Raw genomic sequence first — 11,543 nt, forward strand, 5'->3', positions numbered from 1 at the left:
TTTTACTGTAAAATGTCAAATTTTTCAAGCTCGCTCTCTTCGCTCGCTCGCATTTAATCGCTATGCAATTCACCTGATGTTGCTGCCAGTAATTGCCAGCAGTTGCGCCCGGTGTCCCCCCCCCCTAATTTCCAAAGCGAAAAAATATAGCTACAAACGGCAGTTTGGGGACTGTCAAATGTCACAATTTTTAAGCTCGCTTGCTAAGCTCGCTCGCATTTAAATTCTCCTGATATTGCTGCCAGTAATTGCCAACAGTTGCGCACGGTGCGCCCCCCTTAATTTCGAAAGCAAAAAAAAAAAAAAAAAAAAGATCTTTCTATAGCTTCAAACGGCAGTTTTTGGACTGTAAAATGTCAAAATTTTCAAACTCTCTCGCATTTAATCTTTATGCAATTCTTCTGATGTTACTGCCAGTAATTGTCAGCAGTTGCGCCCCGGGTGCGCCCCCCCCCCCCTTAATTTCCAAAGCGAAAAAATATAGCTACAAACGGCATTTTTTTTTACTGTAAAATGTCAAATTTTTCAAGCTCGTTCTCTTCGCTCGCTCGCATTTAATCGCTATGCAATTCACCTGATGTTGCTGCCAGTAATTGCCAGCAGTTGCGCCCGGTGTCCCCCTCCCCCTTAATTTCCAAAGCGAAAAAATATGGCTATAACGGCAGTTTTTGGACTGTAAAATGTAAAATTTTCAAGCTCGCTCGTTCCGCTCGCTCGCATGTAATCGTTATGCTCTCCTGATATTGCTGCCAGTAAATGCCAGCAGTTGCGCACGATGCGCCCCCCTTAAATTCCAAAGCGAAAAAAATATAGCTACAAACGGCAGGTTTTTTTTTACTGTAAAATGTCAAAATTTTCAAGCTCGCTCGCTCCGCTCGCTCGCATTTAATTGTTATGCCATTCACCTGATGTTGCTGCCAGTAATTGCCAGCAGTTGCGCCCGGTGCGCCCCCCCCCTTAATTTCCAAAGCAAAAAATATGGCTATAAACGGCTGTTTTTGGACTGTAAAATGTCAAAATTTTCATGCTCGCTCGCTCCGCTCGCTCGCATGTAGTCGTTATGCCTTTCTCCTGATATTGCTGCCAGTAATTTGTTCAACAACAATTTCCATCAAAATGTACTGCTACCTTAAACAAGTGTGACACGCAAAAAGCCTGCATCAAATTGCACCATTTACAACATCAAAATGCAAAAAGTTCTCACCGTGGGAGGAGGGGGGGGGGGGGGGGGGGGGGACAACAGGCACTTCCACACCCTCCCCCCCCCCCTCGCATACTAACACCACCCCCCCCCCCCCCCCCCCCCCCCTCCAAGATGAAATCCTAGATACGCCGGTGCCCTTTCCCCGCTTGGTTTCCCTCAAAAAAAAACACACAAAAAAAACAGTTAAAGTCTAGGGATTGAGAGCTTCCTATATTCCAAATGTCTGTCAAAAAAAAAAAAAAAAAAATCTCGTTACATTTAGTGTCAAAACGCACCCCCCTTGAAAAAAAGCTGGTGACGCCCCTGTATACATGACAATTTATTACACATGTTACTACATATGACGAAATGATCCTAGTACATTCCATATGATAATACCATGATATTATGGCATGATGTGTTTGTATTATATATAAGATGTGTTTTATATTAAAGAAAATATAACTTGAAAACTTTCAATGAAAATGAAAATTCCCCCACCCCATCACACACCTCGTTACAGAATTATTACCCACACCGATCACGCACAGTCCACAGCCATACAACTGTACCTACACTCTTTGCACGTAACCCCACCTGCGCCGCCTGCGCCGGCGGCCGCGGTGCACCGCCTATTACATACACTATACGCCCACTGCACTCAGTGTGTGATCTCTTGTGAGACGATTTCTATCATCAGTCTTCAGAAATTAAAACTTCAATTCGTACGTAAGTGTGCAATATTCTTCATGTTCATGCAAACTCAGTTTCTATACCGAATGGTCATTCTGAGTGATATATGAATACTGGCTACTATGAGGTTATAGTATCAAAAATAATAAAAAATAATAGGGGAGGAAAACATTAGAGTGTAGTCCCATGCACCAATTTTTGCGTTTGTGTGTCGTATATGCCAGCTCCTCATTTGATATGACACTTGTGACAGGGCCAGGGTTCAATAAATTGAATAGCATGCAATCTATAATTGTATGTATACACGATAGCTGTACGGGATGAAACCAATGTCAGGAGTTTGATTTAATCTCGCTGTATAACTTGATCAGCTGTAGCTGGTAGAGGACGGGAGTGGTAGTTTGTACTTTTAATTATTAGCATGGGGCCATGCCCATATGGAGTAAATTTAGAACTGAGTAGTAGAAGCCTGGAATCCAGTATGAGGTTACTTCCATCAACCGATTGGAACAGGTACAACGAGCTGCTGCCCATTTTGTCTACCAAGACAATAGACGTACATCTCCTGTCACACCATTACTATCCAAGTTGGACTGGGACCTGTTACACCCGCCGTCTTCTTGCACAAGCAACAATGTTTTATAAAATACAACAACATAACCTGGTGAACATCTCCTTCGGCCTTCCCAGCCATCATAATCCCAGCAACTTATATTGGCAGAAATGAACACCCACAATTGATCCATACAAATATTCATTTTTCCCAAGAACAACAAAACTGTGGAACCGCCTACCATACTCTACAGTTACTTCAAGAACACCTACTGCTTTCCAAGAGGCTGCCGTCCCATCTATTCGAAACATGCAGCCCCCAGTAGGATCCAGAATACTATAAATCCACCAGCTTGGTTTTTACTTGCACATGGCAAAATTTTTATTTTGTACAAATGATTATATTTGCCATCTGTAAATACACTCTGTCCGTCAGCCGTTGATGTCACTGTGTACCATCCCAGTATAGCTTCCTACGAAAAGCTGCAACAAGGATTACTTCTTCAAGGTTCAAGGTTCAATGGTCATGATTAGGGTAAATAAAGTTTAGCTGTCCTGAGATTGCTTTGATGTATTACAACAAAGGCTGAGTCTGTCTGTCCAACTCGTACCGGTAATCGTAGAGTAAATACGTACTCCATCTGATCTGTTGTACATTTGACATTTCTAGGTAAAGTTTACCAAGTGGAAGTAGATTTCTAATTAAATTGATAATGTAACATACTATGCGTACATTTGACATGACTGGACTCAGACACAGGGTTTCCGGGAACTGCACATTTTAATATAAACATGCACAGTAATTTTTATACACTGTGAAGATCTGCACCTCAAGATTCAAGTCCAGTCATTGGATTTTCATTGTAGTCTTGTCACAGCACAATGTATGTCATGTAAGAAAAAAGAGTAGGTATGTAGCAGCTCATGAAGTCATAACACAATGCTACCATTGAAACAGAACAGAATGAATATAGCTCTGCAGCTGCATTCTTGTCCATTTTATTTTGATATTCACAGGTGCTGATAAAGCATCAATTGCAGAAATATTTCAGTCATGACTATCTACAATCTGTACATCTTTGATCGGTTTGGAACCTGTCTCTTCTACCAAGAGTGGGTGAGGAACAAAGAAGCAGGGATGCCCAAAGAAGAGGTAAAACCCTATTTTTTACCCGTCCATACGTGTTTCACAACAGTAATGTCTTGGTTGCATCCACACATATGCAATTGGAATGAAATGGTGTTTTTCCTGAAGTCTTCTTTTGGCCCTGCGCAAAAAATTGTCAGTATATTTTCCATTCTAAAATAGAAAAGGATAAAATCATAGAGAAAACTTCAGTTTTCAACATATAAGCATTATTTTGTTAATTATGATTCTCAGAAGTAATAAGGAACCAGGGTGAATGGGCTATAGTCACTGTATTTCAAACCCAAAAACATGCTTCTGTCTGATTATATATTGTACTATACATGTTAATATAAAGGCTTTTCAATCTTTCTCTTGAAATTGAAGTCTTTCAATATAGATCTTTATGATTTGACTGCAATTTGATACTAGACAAGGCACGCTGATCATTAAACTTTTCATATGTAATTTTGATACAGTTAAAGATTTTCTTTTCCTGATATGACAGTGTTCTGTTATCTCAGAGTATGGTGTACATTATGATCTACATTTGTTAAAATCCCTAAATGATAAAAACTGATGTTTTGCATTGCTTTGAGCGATGAATGTTACTTGATTTAAAAAAAAAAATCCATATTGATGTTTGACATACATTCATTTGCCTATTTTCATTGATTATGCAGATGTGGTAGGGAAATTAATAGCAGTTCATGATGACAAGTCATACATGTTGCTTGTGGTATAAATTAAGACTCATTTTCTCTCTACAGGAGTTTAAGTTGATGTATGGCCTGGTGTTTTCAATCAAGTCCTTTGTGACGAGGATATCTCCAACAGATTTGTATCCTTTCAAATACCGAGGACTCATCTTACTTTGTACATACGTTTTATATATGGGACATAGAAAGACAGTGTTTACTATGAGTACATATAGTATTATAAGTTCATTTGATGAGATCCAAAAGATACATGTAAAAACAATTTGTGTGTGTGTGTGTGTGTGTGTGTGCCTATACAGTATGCAAACACATTTTCTGCCAGCCATTGTGCCCTGTGACTGATAACAAAATTATGACACTAATTTGTGATTGTAACTGAAATTAATTATTTCGTCGCTGGGACGACAAGACCTCGTATCTACAGAATGTCAAATGTTCAGGAGAGCCAAAAACATGGCGGCCAAAGCACTATACTGAATGGGACAGCTGATCCTTTGACCTGCCATGGTGGCTTCATTTCTGGGGTACATCAGCTAGGATTTGGACAGGACATCAATTAAGTGATTATTTGACCATAAATGCAAAAAAGTCATTTTCACCAAAATTGTAGATACAAGGTCTTGTCACCCCAGCGACGATTTGTACTTTACAGTTGCCAGGATTATGAACATTGGACTGTAACCCTTCTCCCTCCCTTTCACATGCCATTGAGATCTGCATTTTATTGGTTTTTTTTTTTCCCTGTGCCTCTGTTTATTGAAACCAAATTAATCTTACCTCAAATATGAATGTCATAGCCTGTAACTTTTTTCCAATGTACTACATTAGAATTTAACACAGGGATGCTACTGCCATAGTATTATTCACACAGTGTTATAGATGCATTTATATGTTTGTATATATACACATATATAATACCATATTTTTTATAGATAATTTGTCATATTTTGCTCAAATTTTCATAAAAGTTATTTTGTGTTAGTGTGCTGGATTTCATCTAAAGATGATTCCTTAGAGGTAAGCATGTTTCTTTCTGAATACTTTCAAATGCATTTTGACATATCATTTGTGCACAAAATCATGCAAGTCTGAGCCTTGACCACTGCAAATCAAACAGCAAAGATGGTTTCCTGAATTACTGTACCAATTCTTACAAGCTGCACTTCTTTGAGACGCCCAGCGGGTTGAAGTTCATCCTCAATACAAGTCTGAATGTTGGACCAATGAGAGAGGTTCTCCAACACCTGTACAGTGGGGTAAGATATATGAAATGGAAAAGAAAAATAGCAACAGAATACCAACTGTAATGTTACTTTTATAGTGTTCCTGCTTGCTACCTGTTCTCTAACATGAAGAGTTGTACAAGGCTGGTGCTAGGAGTGCAAGGATCATATGAAGATTGATAAATGTTTTTAAAGTATAATTGAACAGTACCTGAGAATTGCCCATGTTAAATATGAATAGCTGATTATGTTGATACCACTGCTAACTTCTGCTACTAGTGATAATAAGAAAGAGGAGAAGAGGAGTAAAACTTCCGAATGTTGTCTGGAGAATAAAAATACAGCCTATTTGGCAATATCTAAGGGTCAATTTTAAATCAGACTTTGATTTCAAAGAAAAAAGCGAATGAACACATATATGCAATTGCTTTCCTTGTGCTGTTTAGATTTTACAGCTCTCGATGATGTTTTAGAATGAAAGTTATATGAAGTTGACTTTTCAATTTCAAGATTGCCAACGTGCATTGTATGCAGGAGTCTAATGTAAATGCTGGTCAGATGTGGCATGCAGACCTTATGTATGACAAGTTCTCTGTGATGCGAATTACAGAGATCCCTGTAATGCGAGTATCATCATACAGAGATAGAACATACACTAATTTGTCTAATTTCTGCACTCTTTAACTCTTACTGCGTTCTGTGCGCCCATTGGCGCAGATATCTTAGAACATATTGTCAAGGAACAGAGATTATTTTATCCCCGTAATCTGAATTGTGTCACCATGACTTTCTTGTTGGACTGAGGCACATTTGCAACATGTGAATGGACTTTGCTAGTCTACTGCTACATGTTTTGATAGATTACTGAATGCTGATGATAAAGCTTGGCAAGTTAGGCCAGGTGACAAAATTCCACTAGCAGTCAATAGAAAATGTTTGCCTTAAAGGGACTGTACAGTACTGGTTGAGGTGGGGATTCATGTTTTGAACATTCCTAAGTGAGATAATGAGAAACCTCTTATGAAATATGAAAGAGCATGTAATTTTAAGAAGGATTCAACGTTTATTTGATGAAAATTGGTTTTTAAATGGCTGAGATATCCAAAAAAGTGATAATGATAAAAGGCGACAGGCCACGCCTTCTATTAGGATCTCTTTGTTTCACCTTGTTTTTGGATATCTCAGCTATTTCAAAACCAATTTTCATCAAATAAACTTTTGATGCCCCTTAGAATTGCATGCCTTTTGACATCTCATAGAGTGGTTTCTGAATATCTCGCAAAATGTTAAAAGCTAAATCCTCACCTCAACCAGAACTGTACACACCCTTTAATTCTGCTTCCTGCCTAGTCTGTAGACAATGATGAATATGTGTGCACAGTGTCTATGTTCTTACCTTCCAGGCAGCTGCTGTGTATGATAGTTTAATGTACATAATATTGTAGACATATATAACTTTAATGTCTTTGATCACACCTTGCTCTTTGCAGATTTACGTTGACCTCGTGGTGCGGAACCCCCTGTGCCCTCTGAACAAACCAGTGGAAAGTTTGCTCTTTAAGACAAAGCTTGACTCCTACATTCGAGGCCTCCCAGCATTCACCACAGAGGAATGAGCAGTGTGTGTGTCTCTCTCTCTCTCAATGTCCCTGCGTGTCCGGGGAAACAAATCCAAGTGCAATACTGTGACACTTTGTGAAACTGAAGCAGGGTGGCGGTGTTCTTACTCTGTGCTTCAAAGGAGCGGCTGCCCCAAGTTTGATGGACATTTTTGTTGTGGGGGGGGGGGGGGAGTGTTGCTGTCATTTGAACCTCGACTACCCCCAGGAGGCAAGAGAGAGGGCAAAACCTGTGAAGAATATGCTCTCCAGAAATGCTTTTGACATTTGTATCACAGTGGACAGATGCCCCTTACCTTTGATGGCCCCCAGTGGCAAAAGCCCTCCCAAGCTGCTACACAGTGTATATTGCAAGACCTAAGTACCAATGTTTTAAGGTACACTGTAGTAAATCAGATACTGAATTTTGTCCAGGTCTTTGGTGCTTTGTCAGTTCTGATGAATATCGCTGATGGAGTTAACTGTGTTTTCTGTACCGAAATGTGATGTCATGTTACTTTGCATTTTATGATATTTATATAGTATTGACTGGCCTCGACCATGTCCCTCAAGGCCAGTCAATATCATAATTATTACCTATCCCTTAGGTAAATTAAGAAAATATGTGAATACGGCTATACACTATGATATAGATCAAGCCACATTTGACTACCTGTAGATCATCAACATGTCGAATAATTGAAAAATTGTTCATCAATGCATATCATTCAACTCCAACTTAAAAGATACATATGTAGTTGTAACAGGCGAACGTCAAACATCTGAATGCTTTTACACTTCATTTTTGCTTCTGTTTAAATTTGGAGAGTTGTAAAACTGATGGTCACTCTGCAATTATTGAGCACAAATGGACTAGTCATTTTGTTTGACGCGTAGTGCTGCTGTAAGTGGTCAACCTTGTATGAGTTGATTTATCAGCGTTCTTCTGCGGTGCGTGTAACCGACACCCAGCGACGTCCTGGAATGTTTTCTTTTCGTGGTCGATCGGAATGTTTACATTTAAAGCAGGGAGTTGAGGAGAAAGATTCCACTCTTTCTCTTCCCACCTCCCTGTGTAAAGTGAATGGCGAAAACCGGAAGATTGCACTGTTTGCACACATTGTTTTGTGTACGGTACGGTGTGTGTATAACCGACACGCAGCGATGTGGCGAAACAAATATTGACTGCTGACCTTTGACCCTGCAAAATAACAACTGCTGACCTTTAACCCTGCAAAATAACAACTGCAATTGCCTCGCAAAACTACCTCGTATAGGTAATAATATTTATATAATATTGACTGGCCCTGAGGGAGGTACCAGAAAATATTGCCCAAACTGAAAGCATATTGACCGAGTCGAAGACGAGGGCAATATGTTTTCAGTGCGGGCAATATTTATCTGGTACCTCCCGAAAGAAAGGCCAGTCAATAGAATAATTATTACCTATCCCCTAGGTAAATTAAGAAAATATGTGAATACGGCTATACACTATGATACAGATCAAGCCACATTTGACTACCTGTAGACCATCAACATGTTGAATAGTTGCAAAATTGTTCATCAATGTATATCATTCAACTGCGACTTCAAAGATACATATGTAGTTGTAAAAGGCAAACTTCAAACATCTGAACGCTCTTACACTTTATTTTTACTTCTCTTTTTAAAGTTGGAGAGTTGTAAAACTAATGGTCACTGTGCAATTACTGAGCACAAATGGACTAGTCATTGTTTGACGCCTAGTGCTGCTGTAAGTGGTCGACCTTGTATGAGTTGATTTATCAGCGTTCTTCTGCGGTGCGTGTAACTGACACCCTGGACGTCCTGGAATGTTTTCTTTTTGTGGTCGATCGGAATGTTTAGATGGGGAGAGAGATTCCACTCTTTCTCTTCCCACCTCCCTGTTTTACAGTGTACTCCTATTATAACAACCACGGTTTTAACAAAATTCTGGTTATAACGAAGTCATCCACTATATGTATTTCTATTGTTTATTTGTTCAGTTATAACAACATTCCTATCTAACGAAAGAAAACTGCCGGTCCCGAGGATTTCATTATAACAGGAGTCCACTGTATATGTAAAACCCCCGGATGCTCGTGATATGCTCTAATGTCGCCTGCTGAACTCCCGACCCTGCAAAATACCAACTGTAATTGCCTCGCAAAACTACCTCGTTTAGGTAATAATATATATTATTACTTGTTGGTGATTAATTCAGTGTGGTCTGTAAATGATACCACTCTTACTTCCTTATCCAAAAACTCACTTACACCATTATATTGTGTTGTGATGTTTCCTTGAAAAAACAAAAAACAAAAAGAGGAAACACAGTGAAATTTCAATATGTACATACATTTTGATGTCCTTCCCATAAAACTTCAGTTTACAGGAGAGTTATTCAGAGCAGTGAAAATATTGAATGTTTATGCACAAGTGTGCTGCATCATGTTTTAGCATTTGTTGCAAATTAGGAAATGTTTTCTAGACTCCAAATGAATAATGATGAATATAGAAATAAAAGTGGTTCCTTAAAGAGTGCATGTTCCATCAAACAAAGAAGCTCACGGTGCAAGGGAGGAAAGATAACACTTGATATAGAATGAATGAGGACAGTAATATACTGTATTTTTTTTTTCACAGCGATTTTATCCCTGAAAAGGATGTCTCTAGAATGAAGGAGAAACAGTTTGATGTTGATAAGAGTAGAATGTATGTGATATGTTACAACTGTAATAATATAGATATCTCATAAAAATCGTTTTCTCAAAGCCTTTCTTCAAAAACGAAAACAAAAATATTTTCTCAACCATCGGATCAGCAGATTTGATTTGTAAGATGCCAATGATACTCTTAACCCTAACTAGGCCGGGCTATTTAGGTAGATGATAGAGCTGGGGGGGCTCCCAGGCCCCCTTCAGATCTCGGCCGCCGACCGTGCGATCGCGACAAAAATTGGCACACACATTGCCTATGACATAATCTAAAATACCATGAAGTTAATTTGTCAAAAAATTATCATTTATGCTAATTTATGCACAATGATGCGTGAAATCAGACTAATTGGTATAAATCACAAAATAAAGCTCAAAACAGGCACATTTTCTGTGTACATATTTTTGTTAGTGTCCTTAGCAAATGTAAGAGAGAAAAAAATTGCGCCTTCAGAAAAAAAGTATTTTATTGTTTTTGAATTTCTTATGTATTTTCTTGTTTTTTTAAACTTTATGTTTTTCATTGTTTTTTCGATGAAATTTGTCCGCGATATCGTTCCGAACAAGAAAATATGTTATTAATAGACTTTAATCAATAAAAACACAAAATAATCATGCTTTTATGATATTTGCCTGTAAGCACAGTTTGCATTGAAATTGTACTCGATTCACATTTTTGAGCAATTTTTGGGCTGACATGCATGTACATACATGTATTTATGCGTAAATTCGGAACCACTCACCCGGGCATCGCAAATTTTATGTCAAAAGATGCGGGAGACTTGAAAGAAAAGAGCCATGTAACGTCGCAGTGATAGCTTTTGGCGATAGCGATACATCGTGCGGAACGTCGAGGGGGGGCCTGAGATGCCCCCCCGGCCTAGTTAGGGTTAAACTTGTTTAGAGCAAGTTGCCATCTCAAGAGTAATAGTTTGTGTATTCCAAAGACGGTTAATTTCCAAGCTGCCCATGAAGTGTATACAATTTGAAGTAGGTGAACTGGATGTCTTAAAGGTAGGGGGTACCTTTTACAGACCTCCCAAAACGTAGCAAAACATTAAATATGAACCTCAGGGGACTTGTTTAGGCCACTGCTGAGAAATTTGGAAGTCAACAGTTGTCTACAATTTGAATAATGCACTGAACTCAACAGCTCAGTAGTTTTGTGTGTCAGCCACACTTAAGCCTTTTTGTTGCAGTCTTCTGTATTTTTTTATCTATAAACACAAATTTAAAAGTATAAGAGCTGATGTAATAACATATAGAATGCGTGGCAAGAATGTATATAGAAATTTGTGTAAGTTTTGATGAACTTTCTTCACAAAATATACATGATGGACACACATGCAGTCGTGGGTCTGCAAAGCTAGCCTAGTAATGTACTGGAATTTACGGTGAGCCCCGAAAAAAATTCAATTCAAAATCTAACGGTCAATAAAAATGCACTAAATGTCACCTTCCACTTTCAATACTTTATGGGAGTTTCTAAAATGATACTCTCTTCAACATACCACTGTATTTATACAACTCTTCATTTATGGCATGCAAATGGGATTCCCTACCTTTAAGGACTTCATCAGGTAAGGGACTGTGATTTAGACAAACAATTAACTTCAACTCCTGCAGATCGGATGTGCTGTAGAAGTACATGTATTCCAAATTGCTTTAATGGATGATAGAAGGAGCAGAAACCTGCATGTTTGTAGGAGTGAAGTGTGTGTTCAAAATGTAA

The 11,543-nt window shown here is 38.6% G+C and overlaps 1 protein-coding gene across 1 annotated transcript; it reads left to right on the top strand.

Moving 5' to 3' along the window:
* Nucleotides 1-1,897: 1,897 nt before the first annotated feature.
* LOC139740413 (trafficking protein particle complex subunit 1-like) lies at nt 1,898-7,112 on the top strand. The gene is made up of 5 exons (XM_071651005.1): nt 1,898-1,912; nt 3,446-3,581; nt 4,325-4,395; nt 5,391-5,529; nt 6,987-7,112. The coding sequence occupies exons 2-5, from the start codon at nt 3,483-3,485 to the stop codon at nt 7,110-7,112; spliced, it is 435 nt and encodes a 144-aa protein (XP_071507106.1). The 5' UTR covers nt 1,898-1,912; nt 3,446-3,482.
* The last annotated feature ends 4,431 nt before the right edge of the window (nt 7,113-11,543 follow it).

This window comes from Diadema antillarum, unplaced genomic scaffold (genome assembly GCF_040938485.1).
Source record: "Diadema antillarum isolate AM-2024a unplaced genomic scaffold, OU_Dant_1.0 seq00000853_RagTag, whole genome shotgun sequence".
Taxonomy (NCBI): domain Eukaryota; kingdom Metazoa; phylum Echinodermata; class Echinoidea; order Diadematoida; family Diadematidae; genus Diadema; species Diadema antillarum.